Source organism: Schistocerca nitens, chromosome 1, assembly GCF_023898315.1.
Source record: "Schistocerca nitens isolate TAMUIC-IGC-003100 chromosome 1, iqSchNite1.1, whole genome shotgun sequence".
Lineage (NCBI taxonomy): Eukaryota > Metazoa > Arthropoda > Insecta > Orthoptera > Acrididae > Schistocerca > Schistocerca nitens.
Window position 1 is genome coordinate 877011438 of NC_064614.1, and position 27390 is coordinate 877038827.

The window sequence follows — 27390 nt, forward strand, 5'->3', positions numbered from 1 at the left end:
TCAGCTGCCAGAGACTGTGCTCGTGTGTGTGTGTGTGTGTGTGTGTGTGTGTGCTGTCTATTTTTGACAAAGGCCTTGTCGGTCGAAAGCTTATTTTGTGACAGTATTTTTGTTGTGCCTATCTGCAACTTAGCATCTCTGCTATATGGTAATATCCTGATAATAATTAGTTATAAATAGTAAAAAAGCATACATGCAGATCAGTGCAAACTAGACAAGTCAAATGACACCTGTCTTTGGCAAATTCAATTCTAAATGAGGTAGAGAGCTACATATTATTGGATGCTATTGCTGATATGTACAAGGCAAGGGAGAAACATACATGTAATATCTACTAACACACAATCACAATTATTGTCTTAGTGAAGAAAATATATAAAAACTGTAAATGCAGATATTCCATGAACAATAACCTACAGGGCAATCTAAGCTACAGGCATTGTGCTCCTGTGTGGTTCATCCACATGTATTCTAGAGAGTTATTAATGGAGAAACGCTGCAGGCAGACATACATACATAAAGATTTTTTAAAACTACTGAGGAAATTAGGTAGTTGCACTGTAAAAAAAATTATTTATTTAATCTACACATAAATAAAAATAAATGATAGGATACATCAGAAATGAAAACTGAAGTAAGTGATACATTGAAGACTGAAGCTCTACAATTCCCTAGCAACTTAAAAGAATGAGCACAAAAACAGTGTCTTTATGTGGTGCAAACAGTGTTGAAAATGACATTTCTGTGTTATGTACCTCTCAGAGTAAATAAAGTGTTGTAGAGCTGTGTATGTTAATTAGTAATTACTTTCTCTTTCCTTATTTAATTTTAGGTTAGTGTTGGTTTCTTTCTTGAATATTACACTCTGGAATGGTAAATGAAAAATCTTTTTTACATGTGAATACATACTTTAGGACAAAGTTTTTTTTTATTGTTTTTTTAAATCTGAAGTTATTTCATTGGGTTATGGGCTCAGACGGGGAATCAAAAAGTATGTAAAGCATACACTTTTCTGTTTCATCAGATAAGAACAGAAATATGATGTCAGAGCTGATATGAGATGTTGGAGGAAAGTGAAAACAATTTGAGGGTTCATTTTTTGATGGAAAAAATTTTAGACATTAAAAATAAGGACAACATGATTTCTAGAACAGGCTGTGTAGTCTATGTCCATTTGATTTTGTGGCACTGCTGCCATCAGCTTAATGCACAATAATATAGTATGAAATGAAATTATTGTACGGCATTGTTGGCCAGGAGACCCCATGCGGGATGTTCGGCCGCCGAAATTGCAAATCCTTTTTAGCTGACCCCACTTCGGTGACTTGCGAGTCAATGATGATGAAATGATGATGAAAGACACACAACACCCAGTCATCTCAAGGCAGAGAAAATCCCTGACCCTGCCGGGAATCGAACCCGGGACCCCGTGCGCGGGAAGCGAGAACGCTACCGCAAGACCACAAGCTGCGGACAATAATATAGTAAAATAGTGTCATGGAAAAGGTTTAACTAATAAAACAGCAAGAGGTATTGATATTGTCAAGAGAAAAATAAAAATTGATTGAGGTTTAAAACATTCTCAGACAAAATGCTTTATACGATTTGGCAGCTGGAAAATGGGAAAAATTCAACACCCCCCTCTACCATATTTAGTTCTGAAGCAGGACATCGTCCAAAAGCTCAGCAAAATTTTCAGTTTCTTTATCTGCCTATTGATCACCAATACCACCACTATACAAGCTGTTGCCTTAACTGCTTTCATTACTTAGCAACACAGATTGTTTAATTAATTAATTCACATTTAATATTTTGTCAACCCGTCATGAAGGAGAGCCTTAAAGGATGTGGTATGAGTATACATCAACAGGCAGAAGCAACCACTGCTCGCTACTTCTGTAAAGTGTAATAACTGGGGAGGTATCAAGAATGGTGTCCCACAGGGTTCAAGTTGGGTCCCTTATTGTACTTAATATATATTAACAACTTGCCACTTTATATTCATGAAGATGCAAAGCTCATTCTTTTTACTGATGATACAAGTATAGTAACCACACCCAACAAGCAAGAATCAACTGAGGAAATTGTAAATAAAGTCTTTCAGAAAATTATTAAGTGGTTCTCTCGAAATGGACACTCACTAAATTGTGAGAAAACACAGTTTATAAAATTCTGTACTGTAAATGGCATAACACCATTGATAAATATAGACTATAAACAGAAGTGTGTAGCTAAGGCAGAATAATCAAAATTTGTAGGTGTGTGCATTGATGATCTGCTGAAACGGTTAGGTTCAGCTACTTACGCTATTAGGGTATTACAAATTTTGGCGATAAACATATCAGTAAATTAACCTATTATGGCTATTTTCATTCACTGCTTTCATGTGGCATCATATTTTGGGGCAATTAGTCATTAAGAGAGAAAGTATTCATTCCACAAAAGAATAATACCTGGAGCCAACCCAAGAGCACCTTGTAGACCTTTATTTAAAGAACTCGGGATATTCACAGTACCTTTGCAGTAAATATATTCACTTATGAAATTTGTTATTAATAACACACCCCAATTCAAAAATTACAGCAAAGTGCATAGCTACAACACTAGAAGAAAGGATGATGCTCTTCACTATCTGGATTAAAACTCACTTTGACACAGAAAGGGGTGAATTATGCTGCCACAAAAATCTTTGGTCATTTGCCAAATAGTATTAAAAGTCTGACAGATAGCCAAGAAACATTTAAAAACAAATGAAAAGAATTTCTGAATGACAACTCTTTCTATTCAATAGATGAATTCTTAGATATGATGTAGTAACTGCAAAACGTATGTACGAGGTGCATTCAAGTTCTAAGGCCTCCGATTTTTTTTTCTAATTAACTACTCACCTGAAATCGATGAAACTGGCGTTACTTCTCGACGTAATCGCCATACAGACGTACACATTTTTCACAACGCTGATGCCATGATTCCATGGCAGTGGCGAAGGCTTCTTTAGGAGTCTGTTTTGACCACTGGAAAATCGCTGAGGCAATAGCAGCACGGCTGGTGAATGTGTGGCCATGGAGAGTGTCTTTCATTGTTGGAAAAAGCCACAAGTCATTAGGAGCCAGGTCAGGTGAGTAGGGAGCATGAGGAATCACTTCAAAGTTGTTATCACGAAGAAACTGTTGCGTAACGTTAGCTCGATGTGCGGGTGCATTGTCTTGGTGAAACAGCACACGCGCAGCCCTTCCCGGACGTTTTTGTTGCAGTGCAGGAAGGAATTTGTTCTTCAAAACATTTTCGTAGGACGCACCTGTTACCGTAGTGCCCTTTGGAACGCAATTGGTAAGGATTACGCCCTCGCTGTCCCAGAACATGGACACCATCATTTTTTCAGCACTTGCGGTTACTCGAAATTTTTTTGGTGGTGGTGAATCTGTGTGCTTCCATTGAGCTGACTGGCGCTTTGTTTCTGGATTGAAAAATGGCATCCACGTCTCATCCATTGTCACAACCGACGAAAAGAAAGTCCCAGTCATGCTGTCGTTGCGCATCAACATTGCTTGGCAACATGCCACACGGGCAGCCATGTGGTCGTCCGTCAGCATTCATGGCACCCACCTGGATGACACTTTTCGCATTTTCAGGTCGTCATGCAGGATTGTGTGCACAGAACCCACAGAAATGCCAACTCTGGAGGCGATCTGTTCAACAGTCATTCGGCGATCCCCCAAAACAATTCTATCCACTTTCTCGATCATGTCGTCAGACCGGCTTGTGCGAGCCTGAGGTTGTTTTGGTTTGTTGTCACACGATGTTCTGCCGTGATTAAACTGTCGTACCCACGAACGCACTTTCGACACATCCCCAACTCCATCACCACACGTCTCCTTCAACTGTCGATGAATTTCAATTGGTTTCACACCACGCAAATTCAGAAAACGAATGATTGCACGCTGTTCAAGTAAGGAAAACATCGCCATTTTAAGTATTGAAAACAGTTCTCATTCTCGCCGCTGGTGGTAAAATCCCATCTGCCGTATGGTGCTGCCATCTCTGGGACGTATTGACAGTGAAGGCGGCCTCATTTTAAAACAATGTGCATGTTTCTATCTCTTTCCGGTCCGGAGAAAAAAATCGGAGGTCTTAGAACTTGAATGCACCTCGTATGTGTGGCACCTCTGGCGTGAAACGCCGTGTCTTTGGACCTAATGATCTTTGACATTACTTTTGTCTATATGTCTCTGCATGCTATGTTCGTACAGCCATACTGTATTCTTTGACTTTACTTTTGTCTATACGTCTCTACATGCTATGTTTGTACAGCCATATTGTGTTCGCCTTGTTCAGTGTTTAAATAAATGTTCATTCGACTTAAAAAGTGTGTTGTTACTGATCTACAGCTCGTAGTATCCACAGTGGTGACCCTGACATTGTTGTCATGTGTTCAGGAATTATTTTGTGCTTCTTTTCATCATTAACGAACTTCGTGTGCCAGTCCACATTGTCTGCGGAACAATGGATCTACCAGTGTTGTTTTGTGCCAGTGCCTCGCAATCTATTAACTGTGCTTGTGTTTTTACTAGTGCTCCTAATGTACATTTGGTTAAAAGTGAACAATTACCTGGTCCCAGCCATGCCAGTGGCCACTTAACCGTAACCGGCCTAACATGTTCTCGCTTCGTGGGATCCATCACATCGCATGGCTGCCATGCCACGTCCTCAGTCATCATCTGCCACCGACGCACCGCACACGCCATTCTGGCCTGGCATGGTCAGTGAACTGCCGTGGCTCTAAAAGCTTCACTCATGTGCCGTGGTGGGCTTTGGTCTGAGACACTTCCTTGGGTCTTACTCGGCATCCACTCCGCCCACAAGGAGGACCTGAATGCTTCACTGGCGGAGGTCTTGTAAGGAGAATCACTTGTCCTGCCAGATGAATTCATCGAGGACACACCCCTGACCAACGCAATCGACCTTCCGGCCCTTGTAGAATGAGTGCATGCGCACATCGCCTGCCTTCACCCACCCCTGCCTCGCACTCATTCAACGTTGCTGGTGTTTGTACACAAAGACCTGCCATCGTGCAAATTCCTCTTGCTATGAGATGACTCCATATGTGTGGCCCTGCAACCTCCTTACTCCGGTCCGCACCGCGCCTTACACCGCCGATTGAATACGTTCATGATACTACTGAATGGATGACCAAATACAGTTTCAGTTAACTGATTAAACCTGCGTGGTCCCTATCTGAGCCTTGTCCCAATGCCCCTGGCCAGCCTACCATCGCCAACGCCTCACCCGCTGACACTGCCGACTTGGACCCCAATGACTCTCCATTGCCTGTGCAGCAGTCTGACACACATAACCCTGTCGGTGCAGCTTCCGAAGCGCTCACTTCACTTGCTGGATGCAGCCTTCATCCCCTGCACTGACACCAAGATTTTGTGTTGAAGTGAGCCAGCTTTGCCCTGCCGTGCTCCACAGGGTGATAGGGGTGAGGGTGGGGGCTCTTTGGTGCCTGTGGCTTGAAGCACTATGTCTTTGCACCTGATGATCTTTGACTTTACTTTTGTCTATGTCTCTCCGCGCGCTATGTTCGTACAGCCTTGTTCAGTGTTTAAATAAATTTTCATTTGACTGCAAAAGTGTCTTATTACTGATCTATGACTCGTAATATCCACATATGTATGTACAACAAATTATGACTTACACTGATCTGCTGAAACGGATAATTATGATAATTGCTTCTAGATTGCTTTATTATATATATTGGTATAAAAACAGGTTAATTAGAAAGAAGCCACTGTTCATTCTAATTTACTCAGCTGCTGCTGTTATCTAATACTCCAAATTAAGCATTTTAATTTTACACAGATCACTGTTAGCTATCTATATAGTGGCAAGATCAGGATCCGTCAGATACAAACTTTAGAACTGGGCAGAATTTACTCCTGAAACCAAGCATTCAGATATATTGTAGAAGGACTAACCAATGAGGTATTGTTTTACTTTGTGTTTAAATGTTTGGAGATTTTCAATTTTCTTCTTCTTGTCAGCTGGCAATCTGTTGTAGACATTTGTCTCAGGATATAAAACTCATTTCTGAACCCTAGAGAGGGATGTATAGTCTACATGGAAATTATTTCTATGCCTAGTATTGTGGCTGTGAGTTGCTGAGTTCATCTTAAATCCATTCTCAACCACAAATACAAGTAGAAGTATGTCAGTGTAAGGATGCCCAGTCTCTGAAGAGACCTCTGCAACATGTTTGGTTATCAACTTAACAGAATATTCTTTTTGCACACTTCTGTACAACAAACACTTTTCCGTATTAGCTGCAATGCCCCAGAAAATTATACCAAGAACATAACAGAGTGGAAGTATGCTAACCATCTTGTTTGCAGGTTAGCACAGTAAGAGAGATTACTGAGTGCAAAGCAGGCCTCATTCAGTGTATGCCTGTTGATCTTACCATGTGTAGCTGTAAGGCAGTTTTATTTAATGTTATTTTGATGTGGTAAGCAGGAAAAACAAATTAGGAATGCATGAAATACAGGTTAAACTTACAGCGATTGATAAATAATCATTGTTTCCACTTAGAAAAGGGGGTATGGAGGACATATTTGCTTCTCTACTCTGTAAAACAGTTACTAAATAACTAATCTTTGTTCTGACATAGAATGGTAAAGAAGTGAAATTGCCAAGCTGCATGTTGTGACTGGTTAATAGTAAATAAGAGTTTTTAAGCATTAAAGCTTATTTATTTAAATAACATGCTCCATTAAATAGCAGCATTACATGTTTTCACTTTTCTTTTAGTAACACATATCAGTTCAACGTCAGTGGTGGATTAAATACAAAGTTTACAAGCTCAGTCTCAGTATGTTACATTACCTGTAAACGAACATTAATGAATACAGAAACAATGTGCATTATAGAGGTAGGTGGTCAACACCTTGTCAGAGCATGTGCTGCCCAGGAAATGTTATAATTTGTTTTGTAGGTGACACTCTGGTTTAACACATGTTAAATTGTTCATACAACAGTGTTGCAAAATCCAATGTTATTGAAGCTAATATAGTGAAATTTTGATTTTGAGAGGTAAGACAATGTACCACAAAAAAGGGGAAACATGTTGAAGTGCTTCTGCTACTGTTCTCAAATTTTGCAAAGTGTGGGGTTGGAGAAATATTTTTGTTTTGGTTTCTACAGTTCTTGGCAGCTCTACCAGTGATACTAGCCTTGAATGAGCAGGAAGGAACAATAGAATTGGAGCAGAAAATTCTCTTAGAAATTGGATTATATTTTATTAAAATTATTCAACCTTCACAATGTAATAAAATAGGTTTCATGATGTAATTCATAACCTCAATAAATCATTTTCATAATTTCATTAGTCTTCTAATTAAACAAATGTCAACCAATGACACACTTTATTTTTATAACTTTGGACGTTGAAGTAATATGGATAGGTAACATAACTTCATCTCCACACACACACACACACACACACACACACACACACACACAAAAATTGTAAATATGCTACAGTGCTAGCACATGATTATAGTGTATTATTTCTAAGTAACATCATCTGTGGAAAATCCTGCATCATTGTGTATGGTGGGATATGAGGATGCTACACAAGCTGGATTGAAATTAAACTGAACTGAACTCAATCTGATAAATTTCAAAGACAGTAATAATCAGAAAATAAGTTTATTACTAATAGCATTGCTGTGAGTAAAATATCATTATCATCATCATCACATCGTCTCCATCATCATTGCCATCACCACCATCATCAGACAGTCACTTTGACAAGAATAATGCCATGCACAAAGACATAACAAGCAATATCAAGAATAAATCACTCTCTCTAGTTAACACTGGCTCTGAAGTTACTATAATGAGGACAAACGATGTCACTGGAACACAAAATGTCTTTTTAGCCCACTGAAAAAATCAACATATAATTAATACTGTACATAACACAATACAGATATGATATGCTAAGTGGAAATTTCAGGATATTTTAAATGAACATATACTTTTTGCACAGGAACTCATACAGTAACCACATCATAGTACTTGGTGTAAACAAGCTTCTGCAGTGGCTGGATATTACAAGAGATGGACTTCACATAGGAAAAACAGGGAAAATGAAGCTTTATGAAAATCTGTTGAAAGTGTCAAGAAGTTCACAGACAATGATAAATACCATCAAAGTTTTGACCTCCGATCAGATCTATTGCTATTTAAAAATAAAGTGGAAAACCAAGCAAGCAAACAAAACCATTCAAACCGCACCTGAAGCAATGCTGTGCTGTTTTCAAAATCCTTGTCCACAGAGTTCAGCTGTAAGCAACCAAGAAAGCCTGCCTACCAAATTACTTACACCTTAGAAAATTCTGCTAGAGGAATGGCTATGTGGCACAAAAATTAAGAAGACAATACAAAAAATGTGCAGCTCAAAATAATGCATGAAGAGTGCAAGCAACTGGTCTTCCTATCATATGTGGGACCTCCAATGGCAAATATCACAATGATTCTGAAGAAATATGATGTCAAAACAATTGTGTGACCACTACAGAACATTAAAGATGTAGTTGGTTCAGCCAAGGGTCCAGTGAGGCTGTGCACGTCTGGCATCTACAGCGTTCAGTGTGAGTGTGGGCTGCAGTACCATCAGACAGACACAACTTTGCACTCGGCAGCACTGCTCAGAGCACATCAGGTATGTTCACCTACTGGCAGTAGCTGAGCACAGCTTGGAAGAAAGTCATATGTTTGATTATGTACAGATGTGAGTGTTGTGCAGGGCCAGTGGATTTTGGGACAGCACAATAAAAAGGAAGCCCTGAAATGAAGACTAATTATGGCCTCGTAAACAGATGTGGTATTTGCCAAATTAGATCCAGTTGTGACCTGTTACTGGCCACAATACGCCATCAGCACACTCGCCCAAGAGACATCCAGTCAGTATGTCAGTTGAAGTTTGATCGAATACATTGGGACTTCTCTGTGACCCTTCCTCTCATCCCACATGTATATTGCTGGTGGGGAAAGCAGGGGGGAGGGGGAGGTCCACCATACTGTATCACCTATGTAAAGACAAACAAGATAGCATTAGTACACCGTACATGTCTACACACATGCAAACACACACTTTTTGTTTGGGACATATTGTCACAGAATTAAATTAAAAATAGTTCCCATCCTCCAGTTATGAGGAAGACACTGGGGAGGTTTCCCTTTACTGTAAGGCAAATGCTGGAAGTGGAAATCACCTACCAAATATTTCCAATTGGGACTTCCTCTGCCCATTACCAGCACACCTGGTATTTGGCTGAAAAGCCCTGGCTCTTCAGTGGCTCATTACTCAAAGAGCCTGCTCTAAATTTAAAGTTGTTGTTGTTGTTGGTGTTGTTGTTGTTGTTGTTGTCTTCAGTCCTGAGACTGGTTTGATACAGCTCTCCATGCTACTCTATCCTGTGCAAGCTTCTTCATCTCCCAGTACTTACTGCAACCTACATCCTTCTGAATCTGCTTAGTGTATTCATCTCTTGGTCTCCCTCTACGATTTTTACCCTCCACGCTGCCCTCCATTGCTAAATTTGTGATCCCTTGATGCCTCCGAACATGTCCTACCAACCGATCCCTTCTTCTTGTCAAGTTGTGCCACAAACTCCTCTTCTCCCCAATTCTATTCAATACCTCCTCATTAGTTATGTGATCTACCCATCTAATCTTCAGCATTCTTCTGTAGCACCACATTTCGAAAGCTCCTATTCTCTTTTTGTCCAAAACATTTATCGTCCATGTTTCACTTCCATACATGGCTACACTCCATACAAATACTTTCAGAAACGACTTCCTGACACTTAAATCTATACTCGATGTTAAAAAATTTCTATCCTTCAGAAATGCTTTCCTTGCCATTGCCAGTCTACATTTTATAACTCTCAACTTCGACCATCATCAGTTATTTTGCTCCCCAAATAGCAAAACTCCTTTTCTACTTTAAGTGTCTCATTTCCTAATCTAATTCCCTCAGCATCACCCAACTTAATTCAACTACATTCCATTATCCTCGTTTTGCTTTTGTTGATGTTCATCTTATATCCTCCTTTCAAGACACTGTCCATTCTGTTCAACTGCTCTACCAAGTCCTTTGCTGTCTCTGACAGAATTACAATGTCATCGGCAAACCTCAACTTTTTTATTTCTTCTTCATGGACTTTAATACCTACTCCGAATTTTTCTTTTGTTTCCTTTACTGCTTGCTCAATATACAGATTGAATAACATGGGGGACAGGCTACAACCCTGTCTCACTCCCTTCCCAACCGCTGCTTCCCTTTGATGCCCCTCGACTCTTATAACTGCCATCTGGTTTCTGTACAAATTGTAAATAGCCTTTCGCTCCCTGTATTTTACCCCTGCCGCCTTCAGAATTTGAAAGAGAGTATTCCAGTCAACATTGTCAACAGCTTTCTCTTAAGTCTACAAATGCTAGAAACGTAGGTTTGCCTTTTCTTAATCTAGCTTCTAAGATAAGTCGTAGGGTCAGTATTGCCTCACGTGTTCCAACATTTCTACGGAATCCAAACTGATCTTTGTTGAGGTCGGCTTCTACCAGTTTTTCCATTCGTCTGTAATGAATTCGCATTAGTATTTTGCAGCTGTGACTTATTAAACTGATAGTTCTGTAATTTTCACATCTGTCAACACCTGCTTTCTTTGGGATTGGAATTATTATATTCTTCTTGAAGTCTGAGGGTATTTCGCCTGTCTCATACATCTTGCTCACCAGATGGTAGAGTTTTGTCAGGACTGGCTCTCCCAAGGCTGTCAGTAGTTCCAATGGCGTGTTGTCTACTCCCGGGGCCTTGTTTCAACTCAGGTCTTTCAGTGCTCTGTCAAACTCTTCACGCAGTATCGTATCTCCCATTTCATGTTCATCTACATCCTCTTTCATTTCCATAATATTGTCCTCAAGTACATCGCCCTTGTAGAGACACTCTATATACTCCTTCCACCTTTCTGTTTTCCCTTCTTTTCTTAGAACTGGGATTCCATCTGAGATTTTGATATTCATACAAGTGGCTCTCTTTTCTCCAAAGATCTCTTTAATTTTCCTGTAGGCAGCATCTATCTTACCCCTAGTGAGATAAGCCTCTACATCCTTACATTTGTCCTCTAGCCATCCCTGCTTAGCCATTTTGCACTTCCTGTCGATCTCATTTTTGAGACATTTGTATTCCCTTTTGCCTGTTTCATTTAGTGCGTTTTTATATTTTCTCCTTTCATCATTTAAATTCAATATTTCTTTTGTTACCCAAGGATTTCTACTAGACCTCGTCTTTTTACCTACTTGATCCTCTGCTGCCTTCACTACTTCATCCCTCACAGTTACCCATTCTTCTTCTACTGTATTTCTGTCCCCCATTCCTTGTCATTGTTCTCTTATGCTCTCCCTGAAACTCTGTACAACCTCTGGTTTAGTCAGTTTATCCAGGTCCCATCTCCTTAAATTCACACCTTTTTGCAGTTTCTTCAGTTTTAATCTACAGTTCATAACCAATAGATTGTGGTCAGAGTCCACATCTGCCCCTGGAAATGTCTTACAATTTAAAACCTGGTTCCTAAATCACTGTCTTACCATTATATAATCTATCTGATACCTTCTAGTATCTCCAGGATTCTTCCATGTATACAACCTTCTTTTATGATTCTTGAACCAAGTGTTAGCTATGATTAAGTTATGCTCTGTGCAAAATTCTACCAGATGGCTTCCTCTTTCATTTCTCTCCCCCAGTCCATATTCACCCACTATGTTTCCTTCTCTCCCTTTTCCTACTCTCAAATTCTGGTCACCCATGACTTAAATTTTCGTCTGCCTTCACTACCTGAATAATTTCTTTTATCTCATCATACATTTCATCAATTTCTTCATCATCTGCAGAGCTAGTTGGCATATGAACTTGTACTACTGTAGTAGGCATGGGCTTCGTGTCTATCTTGGCCACAATAATGCGTTCACTATGCTGTTGGTAGTAGCTTACCCGCACTCCTATTTTTTTTATTCATTATTAAACCTACTCCTGCATTACCCCTATTTGATTTTGTATTTATAACCCTGTATTCACCTGACCAAAAGTCTTGTTCCTCCTGCCACCGAACTTCACTAATTCCCACTATATCTAACTTCAACCTATCAATTTCCCTTTTTAAATTTTCTAACCTACCTGCCCGATTAAGGGATCTGACATTCCATGCTCCGATCCGTAGAATGCCAGTTTTCTTTCTCCTGATAACGACGTCCTCTTGAGTAGTCCCCGCCCGGAGATCCGAATGGGGGACTATTTTACCTCCAGAATATTTTACCCAAGAGGATGCCGTCATCATTTAACCATACAGTAAAGCTGCATGCCCTCATGAAAAATTACGGCTGTAGTTTCCCCTTGCTTTCAGCCGTTCGCAGTACCAGCACAGCAAGGCCGTTTTGGTTAGTGTTGCAAGGCCAGATCAGTCAATCATCCAGACTGTTGCCCTTGCAACTACTGAAAAGGCTGCAGCCCCTCTTCAGGAACCACACGTTTGTCTGGCCTCTCAACAGACACCCCTCCGTTGTAGTTGCACCTACGGTACAGCCATCTGTATTGCTGAGGCACGCTAGCCTCCCCCCCAACGGCAAGGTCCATGGTTGATGGGGGTAGGATTTTAAAGTTAGGAAATTATATATACCAGGTGTCCCCAGTAGAGAAGAAAATCCAGCTAAAAAGACATACCATTCTTAAGAATCATCTGGTACGTTTTCATTGTGTTTCAGCACATGTTTACGATTTCCTTTTTGCAATGTGTTGCCAGAGTCAGCCCAAAAACATACTGCTCATTGCACCTTTCATACTTTGTCCAATGTACATGGAAAGCATGGTTTGTTTCCTCTTACAGACAAAATGATTTTTCAGGTCATGTCCACTCAATAGAGCAGTTCCGAATTTATCTAGTACACTGGGCAGAGCTTAAAAATTTGCTGATTTTGGGCATGTGCATCACACCTGCTCAGGCTCCTGCACACGTGCAGAGGACTTGTGGCAGCATGGTTGGGGCTGAGGGAAATGAGCATGCAACATGTAGTCTAGACAACTTGGGAGAATTGCCAATTGGGAAACAAGGAATGGTCAGTTTTGATAGTGGTGCCATCTAACAGCAGCAATGGTGAGTCAACATTTTACGACACTGACAGTATCTTTGCATTTGAATCTGTTGTGCAAGAAGTAGTTTTTTATTTTTATTTTTATTTTATTTTTTTTTTTTAACAAAAAAAAGAGGGGTTTGCAAAATATTTAGTGTATTGTGAGACAGTGAATACTTTCAGGAAATTCAGTTTACAAAGATACCGCACTGCTTGTGTTATCACATAAAAAAATATGAAAATGAAAAGCGTGAAGTACCTGAGCATGTACAAGAGGTTTTAAAATTTAAAAGAAAGTTCACTGAAGAGGAGGAAGAAAAGAAAAACCAAGTGAATGTGCTGTTCAGATTAGGTACAAAATGGCACTACTTTTAGCAAAGTCCTTGTGCGTATTCACAGATGGTGATTTAATAAAAGAATGCTTGGTAGTTGTAGCTGAATATTTATATCCACTTCAGGCAGAACAATTTTGCAGGGTGTCATTATCAAATATGACAGTCATGTGACCCACACAGATAACAACAGTTGATATTCAGAGGTAACTTGAGAAATCTTTGTAAACAGTTTGTCGTATATTATTTAGCACTCTATGAAAGTGTAGATATCATAGGACCAGAACTGTATGTAACATTCTTAGCATCATTAAAGAAAATGTAGAAATGCAGGTCTTTCATGAAATTTATGCATCTACAGGTGGAGTACCACAGTTTGTAGGGTAATTGAATGAGAAAAATCAAAAAGCTTCCAGTAGAGATTTTGCACTGATCTGCAGCTTGATGTAATTAATCTGCAATGTGACAGGGGATATAAAGATAGTCTAGATTTGTCCAAACATTTCCCTCAGTTTCAATTTCCTCATTTACACAAATCTCTACATGGCTCCCCACCACATTCCATGTGACAATGGAGGGGGCCGAGGTTACAGTACTCACTGCTCACATGTCTGTACTCACCGTCTACTTGTGGAGTATACTGGCTGTGAAGCCCTGGTATGGTGCAATATTTGTTTTATTGATATGTATTAACAGGGGCAATAAAATAAGAAGAACAAGGAGTGGTCCAGCAATGACAGCACTGCCCTGGCCCATGCTTACTGCTACCACCATACAGCAGTGTTGCTCAGTTGCTGCTGGAGTACTGGTTATTCTTCATGTTTTACTGCCCTGTTAATACATATTGATAAAACAAATATCATGTGAGACTAATTCATAACTGCTCTATCGAATGGGCATGTAAAATTCTGCTTTAAACAATTATTTTGTTTGTAACAGGAAACAAACTGACACTTTCCATCGACACAGGGTGGCACTTGAAAGACAGCATTATTTGTTTGGGCTGACTCCAACTACACACTGCAAAAATGAAATTGCAAACATCTGCCTAAATACCAGTGAAAATGCACCTGACAGCTCTTAGGAGGGAAACCCTGTACACAAAGTGTGTCTCTCCTAAGAGTTGTGTCACATTTTCTCTGTTGTTGTGGCAGATGTTTGCAATTTCATTTTTTTAGTGTGTAGCAAATTCCCACATTGTCAGCCCATGACTGCTGTACGTTTTCAAGTACTTGCTGAACACACAGCACTGCTTCCTGCCAAGAAAATGGATTTTGTGAATCACCAGAAGCTATTAGGACCTTTTGCCAGTTTTCACTGTTTTTTCCCATGGATTACATAGTGCTATGAACTGTATTGAACAGACAAGTCCAAAAATGCTAGTGGAAGTTATTATCACCTTCCTCCTACACATGTACATAGACATGCTGATTTCACATGGCAAGATTCAATGCAGCTTTTTCTCATACCTGACTGACTTATCTCCAATGGAGGAACAACAGGGCCTATGTTAGATCCTAATGTACAAGTGCCACACCACCTCCTTCCTCCTCCCAACCTGATGTGTGCTTTCATGCCAGTTTCTGAGGCAACAAATCCTTTCTTAACTATTGTCAGAGCTTGGCTGGTGGAGCCATATTGGAAAACTTCTGGGTTTTCTACCACATCATGACTGATTGAAAGGGTTATGCCTCACAATGACTACGTTAGTGACATGTAAACACTTTCCCAACAATGTTTCCACTGTGCAGCATGTACTACCAAAACTGTCTCTGTTCTTACAGATCGGCCACAAACTTGGCTCGCTATCATTGATTGTTCACTATGTGAGTTGGCTTCCACCTTCACTCAATCAAATGTTTTGGATAAAACTTTACTAGAACGTGGTTTTTAAGTGTCCCTGATTGGTTTTGGGGGTGGTGCAACAGAGGATGTGGACTGATGGAATTTTGTAGAGAATGTAAATTGCATATCCTGATTTGATAACCACTTTATGCTGTGTGACTGATTAAAAGGCTGATGACCTTAGCAGTTTGGTCCCTTAGGAATTCACACACACACACACTGATTTAAAAAATCATGGACAACTTCTCTGAATGACTGCTGGCTCTGATCATACACTAAGAAAAAATGAACAACGTAAATTAGTAATAAAATAAATATAGTGATAAATATGTGATTTAGTGGATGAATGAAGGCACAACATCCTGATAAGCTATAATCCTTTCTTTATGTTAGAAATCATTTATAGCTACAGGCCATCATGCTTACTTTCTGATGGATGGAGGAAGAAAGACAAATGTGAACATCCAGGATTCTCCTAGTTGCTCTCATCCTGATAAGCTATAATCCTTTCTTTATGTTAGAAATCATTTATAGCTACAGGCCATCATGCTTACTTTCTGATGGATGGAGGAAGAAAGACAAATGTGAACATCCAGGATTCTCCTAGTTGCTCTCATCCTGATAAGCTATAATCCTTTCTTTATGTTAGAAATCATTTATAGCTACAGGCCATCATGCTTACTTTCTGATGGATGGAGGAAGAAAGACAAATGTGAACATCCAGGATTCTCCTAGTTGCTCTCATCCTGATAAGCTATAATCCTTTCTTTATGTTAGAAATCATTTATAGCTACAGGCCATCATGCTTACTTTCTGATGGATGGAGGAAGAAAGACAAATGTGAACTTCCAGGATTCTCCTAGTTGCTCTCTAAAATATTTGAAGGCCATGCCTTCTTTTACCACAAAAGCATTTATGCATAAAATATCTTACATTTGGAACAAGACAGGAAATCTTTACACACATACAAAAAATAATTTTTTAGAGAGGTGTATTGAAATGCAATGAATGACTATGAGACTACTTGTTGCTTCATTGTGAGTAGTCATTTAACTTTTATACATATAGAAGGAAAAGTTAACATGCATACATTTCTTTTATTTGTTCAGTAACAACAATTTCAGTAAGTGTACATTCCACACATTATGATGTCCTTGGCATAGGCTTGTCTGTTTGCAAGTCTTAACATGGTCTATAAGTAACAAAATAGTCTGAGGGTGAGTGATAATTCCAAACACTTGTCGGTATGCAATGCAATGCTGGCTGTAAGTCAATCAGAGGAATGACATCAGATGGGGATCTTGAAGTCATATGTGTCTTGTTGCATGAGACACATGTTGTGTGACATCACCCAGGCAGCATCAGGAGGTCTGGTTTCATTTCCTTAGAATGCCTGCTGTCCATGCACACAGTGTGGTTCTCAACTCAGTATCCACTCACATATGTGGAGCAGTGCTGAGACTCTATGATTCACTCAACATCCGTACTGTGGCAACAGTCTTTCGAAAGGGCACGCTACTAGGGTGCATACAGAATTAAAGTCCACAGATAAATACATACACATAAGATAAAAATTTGGATTTGTTTCTTAACAATAGATAAGAACATAAGGTCAGGATGTTCAATTATGCATTTTTTCATCAGATTTTTGTTGACTGGAAAGACTTGGACAATGCTCTTTGCACAAGAATAATGTAAATTATCTGACCACAATCTGTTGGTTGTGAACTGTAGATTAAAACTGAAGAAACTGCAAAAAGGTGGGAAATTAAGGATATGGGACCTGGATAAACTGAAAGAACCAGAGGTTGTACAGAGTTTCAGGGAGAGCATAAGGGAACAATTTACAGGAATGAGGGAAAGAAACACAGTAGAAGAAGAATGGGTAGCTCTGAGGGATGAAGTAGTGAAGGCAGCAGACGATCAAGTAGGTAAAAAGACAAGGGCTGGTAGAAATCCTTGGGTAACAGAAGAAATATTGAATTTAAATGATGAAAGGAGAAAATATAAAAATGCAGTAAATGAAACAGGCAAAAAGGAATACAAATGTCTCAAAAATGAGATCAACAGGAAGTGCAAAACTGCTAAGCAGGGATGGCTAGAGGACAAATGTAAGGATGTAGAGGCTTATCTCACTAGGGGTAAGATAGACACTGGCTACAGGAAAATTAGAGAGACCTTTGGAGAAAAGAGAGCCACTTGTATGAATATCAAAATCTCAGATGGAATCCCAGTTCTAAGAAAAGAAGGGAAAACAGAAAGGTGGAAGGAGTATATAGAGTGTCTCTACAAGGGCGATGTACTTGAGGACAATATTATGGAAATGAAAGAGGATGTAGATGAACATGAAATGGGAGATACGATACTGCGTGAAGAGTTTGACAGAGCACTGAAAGACCTGAGTTGAAACAAGGCCCCGGGAGTAGACAACATGCCATTGGAACTACTGACAGCCTTGGGAGAGCCAGTCCTGACAAAACTCTACCATCTGGTGAGCAAGATGTATGAGACAGGCGAAATACCCTCAGAATTCAAGAAGAATATAATAATTCCAATCCCAAAGAAAGCAGGTGTTGACAGATGTGAAAATTACAGAACTATCAGTTTAATAAGTCACAGCTGCAAAATACTAACACGAATTCTTTACAGACAAATGGAAAAACTGGTAGAAGCCGACCTCAGGGAAAATTAGTTTGGATTCCATAGAAATGTTGAAACACGTGAGGCAATACTGACCCTACGACTTATCTTAGAAAATAGATTAAGGAAAGGCAAACCTACATTTCTAGCATTTGTAGACTTAGAGAAAGCTTTTGACAATGTTGACTGGAATATTCTCTTTCAAATTCTCAAGGTGGCAGGGGTAAAATACAAGGAGCAAAATGCTATTTACAATTTGTACAGAAAGCAGATGGCAGTTATGAGTCGAGGGGCATCAAAGGGAAGCAGCGGTTGGGAAGGGAGTGAGACAGGGTTGTAGCCTCTCCCTGATGTTATTCAATCTGTATATTGAGCAAGCAGTAAAAGAAACAAAAGAAATTTTGGAGTAGGTATTAAAATCCATGGAGAAGAAATAAAGACTTTGAGGTTCGCCAATGACATTGTAATTCTGTCAGAGACAGCAAAGGGCTTGGAAGAGCAGTTGAACAGAATGGACAGTGTCTTGAAAGGAGGATATAAGATGAACATCAACAAAAGCAAAATGAGGATAATGGAATGTTGTCAAATTAAGTCAGGTGATGCTGAGGGAATTAGATTAGGAAATGAGACACATAAAGTAGTAAAGGAGTTTTACTATTTGGGGAGCAAAATAACTGATGATGGTCGAAGTAGAGAGGTATAAAATGTAGACTGGCAATGGCAAGGAAAGCATTTCTGAAGGATAGAAATTTTTTAACATCGAGTATAGATTTAAGTCTCAGGAAGTCGTTTCTGAAAGTATTTGTATGGAGTGTAACCTTGTATGGAAGTGAAACATGAACGACAAATAGTTTGGACAAGAAGAGAATAGAAGCTTTTGAAACGTGGTGCTACAGAAGAATGCTGAAGATTAGATGGGTAGATCACATTACTAATGAGGAGATATTGAATAGAATTGGGGAGAAGAGGAGTATGTGGCACAACTTGACAAGAAGAAGGGATCGGTTGGTAGAACATGTTCTGAGGCATCAAGGGATCACTAATTTAGCATGGGAGGGCAGCGTGGAGGGTAAAAATCGTAGAGGGAGACCAAGAGATGAATACACTAAGCAGTAAGTACTGGGAGATGAAGAAGCTTGCACAGGATAGAGTAGCATGGAGAGCTGCATCAAACCAGTCTCAGGACTGAAGACCACAACAACAAGAACAATGTAAATTCAGACAAATTTGGAAGCTCCTTCTTTGTTTGAATAAAACACTGCTTGTTCGCAAAGGTCAAAAGTTGTTAAATTTGCACAAATAGCACTGTGTCCATAATTTTATGTACTTTTATGCAGCATGTACATTTTAATTCTTGTGCACCCACAGCTTAATTTAGGCATGACCACTTGACACAGCACATCATATTTACACAGTATGTGATCAAAAGTATCCAGACACCTCCAAAAACATATGTTTTTCATATTAGGTGCATTATGCTGTCACCTATTGCCAGGTACTCCATATCAGTGAACTCAGAAGTCATTAGACATCATGACAGAGCAGATTGGGGCACTCCGCGGAACTCACGGACTTCGAACATGGTCTGGTGACTGGGTGTTACTTGTGTCACACATTTGAATGTGAGATTTCCACACTCCTAAACATCAATAGGTCCACTGTTTTTGATATGATAGTGAAATGAAAACACGAAGGGACATGTACAGCACTAAAGCATACAGGCTGACCTCGCCTGTTGGCTGACAGAGACCGCCAACAGTTGAAGAGGTTTGTAATGTGTAATAGGTAGATATCTATCCAGACCATCACACAGGAATTCCAAACTGCATCAGAATCCACTGCAAGTACTATGACAGTTAGGCGGGAGGTGAGAAAACTTGGATTCATGATTGAGTGGCTGCTCACAAGCCACACATCACACTGGTCAATGCCAAATGATGCCTCGCTTGATGTAAGGAGAGTAAACATTGGACGATTGAACAGTGGTAAAACGTTGTGTGGAGTGATGAATCACGGTACACAATTAGGTGATCTGATGGCAGGGTGAGGGTACGGCGAATGCCTTGTGAACATTATCTGCCAGCGTGTGTAGTGCCAACAGTAAAATTCGGAGGTGGAGGTGTTATGATGTGGTCATGTTTCTCGTGGAGGGGGCTTTTGCAAGGCACTATCACAGAACAGGACTACATTGATGTTTTAAGTAACTTCTTGCTTCCCACTGTTGAAGAGCAATTCGGGGATGGCGACTGCATCTTTCAACATGATTGAGCACCTGTTCATAATGCATTGCCTGTGTCAGAGTGGTTATTTGACAATAACATCCCTGTAATGGATAGGCCTGCACAGAGTCCTGACCTGAATCATATGGAATGCCTTTGGGATGTTTTGGAACGCCAACTCCATGCCAGGCCTCAGCAACCGACATCGAACCTCTCCTCAGTGCAGCACTCCATCAAGGATGGGCTGCCATTCCCCAAGAAACATTCCAGCACCTGATTGAATGTGTGCCTGTGAGAGTGGAAGCTGTCATCAAGGCTATGGGTGGACGAACACGATACTGAATTCCAGCATTACCGATGGAGGGCGTCATGAACTTGTAAGTCATTTTCAGCTATGTGTCTGGATACTTTTGATCACATAGTGTATGTAATGTGAAGTTTTCTTATCAAGGATTGCTGTTGGGGATGTGTCTTGAACTCCTGTGCAGTCTGTGCAGTGGTGTCCATTGGCACCCATTACGTAGTGCACTCTTTTCGAGGAAAAAGCTTCCGTTTTTTCACAAGGTAGCTGCATACTTCTGTGTCCAGCAGAAATGCTGTTTAATTGTCCCAACGTTCATTTAGCACCCACCAGGGATCAGCATTACACACAATGCACTAATTCTCTACCCCAACACACAATTGGTCACAGTTGACCACATACACACCACTAGTTTGTTTTTCACTATAATAAAAGTCTAGGTGCTTTCATATGTATGTTCTTATTTGCTATTGGCTTTTACATTTACTGATTTTCTGTCCAAGTCATTTTATCCATTAACCAGTCACATGTTTTTACAAACTTTACTTAACCTACTTTTGCTATTTTAAAATATACTTTAGAACCTGACTGTAGGATTCATATGTCATGAAGCTAACATTTGATATACTTATATTCACTTAAAAGTCAGTTCAGAAAAAAATCACTACAACACATCACTACTTAAAGTACATGAGTGGGAAAAAAAATCTACTTTTAGAAATGATTCAATTACAAAACAAACAAATGGTCGCCTACAGGAGTAGAGGAAAGAAACCTCCAGTTACAAGTTTCACATCAGCAGCGCACTACCATTCACATTGTTTAGCAGCATTTTGTGTGAGTGTACTACTAACGTTTACTTTGTGAATTAGCTAGTATGTTACATATAAGTGTGTGAGCATGTTGTGTTTAAATGATACATGTCACTAGAACAGTGTATCTGCAGAAATGAGTTTCATCTATTGATAGGATATCATTGTCTGGTATTTTACTATTCATTTATTTTTAACACTTCTTGAACATCTTTTACATTCTTCACAGAATAAATGACATAGGCTTAAAATGCGCTAAGCAGGGAAAGTATTCAGCAATGTGTAAGTCTGAAGTGCACCTTTGCACACAGAGAAAACAACCTTATTGCTGTACAGGTGAAAATACTTAGCATTATAATAAACATACAAAAACTATATATAAAAGTGAGTTAGTGCTACTGTACATCATCTTCAGATTAATGTGTGTGTATGCAAACAGATAAGTACAACTCCAGCTAGAGTAGATCTTGTGTCACTGATACTAACACACGTTGGAAATTTAATGATCATTCCAAACAAAGTCAGAATATGTAATAGCTGGTACCTACCTTTCATAGCTTTTATTTACTAGTTTTATGTATATCGAAACTTCTTTTGAATCTTTGTGTGGGTGAAAACCTGGTTCTAGGATATCTGAGCAAATAATAACCTGGGTGTGGAGTGCATGTGATGATACATGATCCTTCATAAAGCAGTACCTGTGTGCCTCTTCCCCCCCCCCCCTCCCCCTTTTTATTTTTTATTTTTTAAATGTGTTTAGATTTGCAGTGAGTTCTGAGTAAAATATAATTTCCTATTTCATAATTTTGGGTATTACTAATATTTTTAGCATACTGTGATTTTTTAAGCTGTGCATGATGAATGAGTGCAGTTAACACAGATCTTGCCTTTTCTTCATAGGATTCTGCTTGTCTTGGACATTACAGAAGAGCGTCTACCCACTTGTTTTCTTGGACATACTACTTCAAGTCTGCAGTAGTATATTGTGTGTTATAAATAGGTACATGGTTCACAACCTGCTCAAACAAATCAAGGTACTGCACCCATTAAGTGTGTTGCTCATGTGTATAAGTGCATATGAACCTGTTCAATTGGCAGAACATGCATTTGCAAGGATTTGCTTGTGGGGTAAAAAATGATATTCAAATTATTTTTACGCTATTATCTGCAAGTATTATCTCTATTTATAGCCAATGAAGTAAGATGCATTGCCTGTTAGAAGTAACTTGGATTTTCCTACTGTGGAAATGTAACCATTTGAAATACTTTAACAAATTGCTTCAGCCATAATGGACTTAGCAGCATACAGTTTTACAAAACTGTAAAAAGACAAGTAATCCATTATCATATTTGATGCTTCCATAGACAGTCTGGTGTGGATCAACAATATCAACAGCAATCATTTCAAGTGTTTTCTAGGCAAAATAGAGTGCACTGTACTTTTTGTCACATATTGAGAGACTAGCAAAACAGTGAAGTTTACTTACACACTTCAAAGTAACATAATGCCCCTGGGCATTATATGTATATCAAGCCAATTTACCTACACTTTAATACAGAATGCAAACACACTAAGTGCCTGTATTATGATGTCTCCTACAGAACAATACATTATTGTCTACAATAGTGGCTCCCAACCAGTGGGTAATTACCGCCTGAGGAGTAAAATGAAAACTTCTGAGGGGAAAACAGTAAACAATTTGAATCTGTTTCAGTCACGCAAAAAATTATTTTCAAAACATCATTACTATATCACAGTTTTTAAGATTCTGATTCTGATTATGTAAGTTATTAATAATTACTATTTAAGTTATTAAAAATTACTCAGTTAGTAGCTAGTAGCTGTAATGTGATGAAGGTTACAGATTCCTCATATAATCCACCCACTACATACATGTGTTGTGCTTTGTCCCATACATTACTGACAATAAAATGGAGTCATATAAGTAACAAATGCTAAATATCTCAAGAAAATGACTTCTCCAAGTTGTAGATAGTACCTGCAGTAGTCCAGAAATTGCTTCATTACTCGCTTTGAAGCAGATAAATGAATTAATTGATAGTATGACACAGCAGTAACTACATAAGGGCTACTACAGTGCTGTACACAGTATTATTATTATTATTATTATTACTATTATTATTATTCATACTAGTGGCCATGGACAGCCACAAAGCATTAACAGTCTGAAATCTTCCAGTTTCTGCCAGTTCAGAAGTAAGGAGTGCAGCAATCAAGTCATTTATGAACAGTAAGTAAAGTGCACACATTTTAACTTGTTTAATTTTAACCCTTTATGGCCTGCAGTTTTTATTTTTTGACTTTGACATTTCGAAATTTTTCTATGGTATTCTAGTTGTTTGCAAATAGGTTTAGTATAAAGAAAAACCAGACGAAATAATATTATGCAAATTTTATTAATTTTTTTCAAAAAGGGACTTAAAGAGTCCCATCAGGTCACAATGGTACAGACAGTAATAAACATTACTTCTTGAAAAGTGATACTCTTAACTGTTTTTTCTTTCATTGGCACACAAAAACACTTTACAATGAGACCATTTAGAATGAGGCCTTGATTCTATATTATGAATCCCACAGTTTTCACATCTAACACAATTTGTAACAAAATTTGGCCAATAAACTCCAAGATTTTGGGTTTGAATTTCATTTGAAGGTGGAAAACATTTCTTCCTTCTTTTATTCTTGCTTTGGTTTTCCTCTTTTCTTCAAAACTGTTTTACCTTCTGTCAGAAGTCCCTGAATTACCATATGCTTGAGCTGAAGGAAAGATATTCATCCAATGAAATCTGAATATATAACATATGAATTCACAAGTGTTACACAGTTTTGTCTCCTAAATTTGTGAGAAACTTTTAAATTATGATTGACAATTTTGGCATTTCATTCATTTTCAGCAGAGTGAGAGTCTGTATTATCTTTGCACCTAGCAGCTACTACTACTACTACTACTACTACTACTACTACTACTGGCATGCTTTTTGTTATTTCCCGCTTGTTGCACTTACACATTGTTGCTTTCTTATTTGTCGTCTGTCAGGTCATTTTCAAAATCACCACTGCCTTCAAAATGTGTTTCTTCAGCTTCTTGAGAACAAGTGGTAATATTCTCTTGTTGACTGGTGGATGGTGTGATATATTTTTTTGTTCTTTGCACTTGTACATTGTTGAGTTTGAATTTTTCTAATACTTGTTCTGTATCAGAATCACTACTTTCCTCATCAGGCATATCAACATCAGATGGAAAATCCTCCAGGAATGGCTACAGTATCTCTTCATCCTTCAACTTTCTTGCCATAGCCTGTTATGCAAAAACACATCTATAGGCCTGACGGAACTTACAAGAACCAAATTTATCTTTATAAATTTATTCTAAGGATTTGTAATATATTCCGCTTCTAGCTAAATATTAGCATAAACTGACTTACCAAGCAGCAGGAAAAAATTATGAAGATTGGATTCTCACAGGAAAGGCACGGAATAAAAATTGAACGATCACCCTGCAACTGCATATAACAAAATACCGCAAGGACTGCATGCGCTGAAATTGAAATTGCTTTGGCTTCACATATAACACAGCCATGAAAGAACTGCGATGCATTAACGATATTCCAAAGAAAAACTAAGTGGCGGCCTACATTTCCGTGGCTGTTCAAATGATGAAGAATGTTCTACACTCATTTTTATAAAGTGGGACTTTGAAGTCCCATCAGATCATAAAGGGGCTGCAGTGTGCAGGTCGAGTAAGTGGCACATCCAAGAGGAATAATGCTGGCTAAGTATGTCTTGTAACAAGTGTCTACCCTCACTGTGGATAGTTAGCTTTCTTATCCAAGAAAGAGTTGTGGGTAGCACTTGCAATGCACCATGAATTCCTTCATCATTCATTACAACCCTCCTTCCCCCCCCCCCCCCCCCCACGCCCACCTCCCCATGCACAAACATGAACCAAATATCATTCATCTTTTATCATAAAATAAAAGTCTTACATTCTGTAGTTCAGTTAGGTGCTAAAATGTGAGGGGAAGGGGAGGGGGGGAGGTGGAGGCCAGGGGTACTCGCTAATCTCATTGCACTTAGGGGTAATGGTCTAAAGAATGTTGAGAACCCCTGGGCTAAGGTATAATACTGCCCCAAACTGCTTTTGTTGTTGTTTTACAGCTGTGTTCTCACCTCGTGCCAACACAGCTCTGCTTCTTGTAACTCTTTCATGTTTCTGCACACGTCAATATATTATTGTTGGTTGTGTTTGTCTTTTATGAGTGAAATGTGATAGTCTGTTACTTGTTCTAGTGTATCTGCATTTTCAATTAGACCTTGTGGCAACCTAGACAATATGTCAGCTACAATGTTTTATTTGCCTGCTATTTGAATTACTTCATAAGATTATTCCTGTAAAGACAATGTCCAACATGCTGTACATGAGTATAATAATCTGCAGGACATCAAAGCTTGTTGATCTGTGTACACCTTTATATTTGTACCATAAATGTAGTAACTGAATTTTTTTGAATGCTCACACATTTGATAGAGTTTATAATTCCACCACTGAATAAGAGCACTTGCATTCAGTGTGTGTTCTACTTACAAAGCTAATCACTTTGATTTCATACTTGCCCTGTTCTTGGTCAATTTGAAACAAACAAAAGCCTCAGCTGTGTATGGGGCATCTGTAGTGACACAAAAATCTCTGCTCGTATCAGGGTGATGTAAGATTTCTCAATTAACTAATGCTTCTTTGATTGCATTAAAATCATTGGTGCATTCCTCTGTCCAAAGCCATATTAAGTAAACCTAGCAATGCTGTGCTATTTCGTAACTAGTCTGGAATGAAATGGTGGAAGAAAGAGCAGGGACAAGGAAATGCTTTTAACAGCTTGTTGTTGTTTAGATATGAGAAATTCTTGATTGTGCTAATTTTATCAGGATGTGGTCATATTCCTTGCAAGGACATTATATGGCCTAGAAATTTGATCTCCTCTCTAGAAGACTTAGATGTTCATTTTTTTAAATTATCCATTACTCCTGCTTGTCGAAAATTCTCTAGAGTTCTTTCTGTAAAGTGTATATGTTGTTCCCAAGTACCTGTTGCTAGAATGCTGCCAACATACAGTGTTATACTTTCTAGGAGTTCTCAACCTAGTATTGTGTCTAAAGCAGTGATGAACACTCCAGAACTAACAAAAATAAAGTTTATATATTTTCTAAATTCTGATGTTAAGTTCAACCTGCCAATATAAACTTCTTAAATCAGTTCTTGTGAGATATTTGACATCATGGAATTTTTGTAAGTGTTTATCAAGGTCTTTAGGTCTTGGGTATGCAGGTACAATTATTTTATTTATGACTTGTTTATCTAATGAGATGAATACTCCAATTAAGTTTGGTCATTGCTAACAAAGTACTACAGTATGTTGATCTAGATGGTTCAACTATGTTCTATTCTAGCATTTCTTGATCTCATCTCCCACAGTTGCTTGCTCTGACCAGGGACCATATATGTGTTGTGACAAAATACATCATGGGGGTGAACTTCAATATTGTAAATAAATATCTTAATAACACCTGCTTTTCATGTAAACACCTGTAAAGAGTGGGATAGTAAATCATATGACCTTTATTGCGCACAAGTTTCTTTAAGTCTGTTACTTCATCTTTATTATCGGTTGGCTAATGTTGTGGCTGTCATCATTGCCTACAAATTGTATATGATAACTCTGGCAGTATTTGCCATAATTTAAGGTGTAGAGCGAAAGGTAAGGACATACATCGAAGTTACTTAACTGGAACAGGATGGCCACCATCCTTCCACTCTGTAAGCCTGCAAGATACTAGGCCAAATTGGCCAAATAACCTCCAAGTCGCTGGTGTGTTTTCCCAAATACCATGTCCACTCATGGAAACTGCTTCACAGGGCAAGAAATAGCTGACAGTGAAACCTGGGCTCAGCACCTTCATCAATGGTGCCACTTGCAACTGGCATATCTCCAAAGTTGTCTAGACAAATATTGTCAACAAGGGGTGAAATCAATAG

The 27390-nt window shown here is 38.9% G+C and overlaps 1 protein-coding gene across 2 annotated transcripts in view; it reads left to right on the forward strand.

Annotated features, from left to right (window-relative positions):
- LOC126263670 (sedoheptulokinase-like) overlaps positions 1-27390 on the forward strand; it is a 179039-nt gene that overhangs the window by 134907 nt on the left and 16742 nt on the right. The window contains exons 8-9 of one of the 2 annotated variants that reach the window (XR_007546887.1): positions 22238-22371; positions 23539-23589. Coding sequence is in view for 1 of the 2 variants with exons in the window: in XM_049960804.1 (XP_049816761.1) it covers positions 22238-22316 (79 nt within the window). In the remaining variant the exon portion in view is untranslated. Of the gene's footprint in view, positions 1-22237; positions 23111-23538; positions 23590-27390 lie in introns of those variants that run through there. The other variant, XM_049960804.1, reaches the window with a different exon arrangement.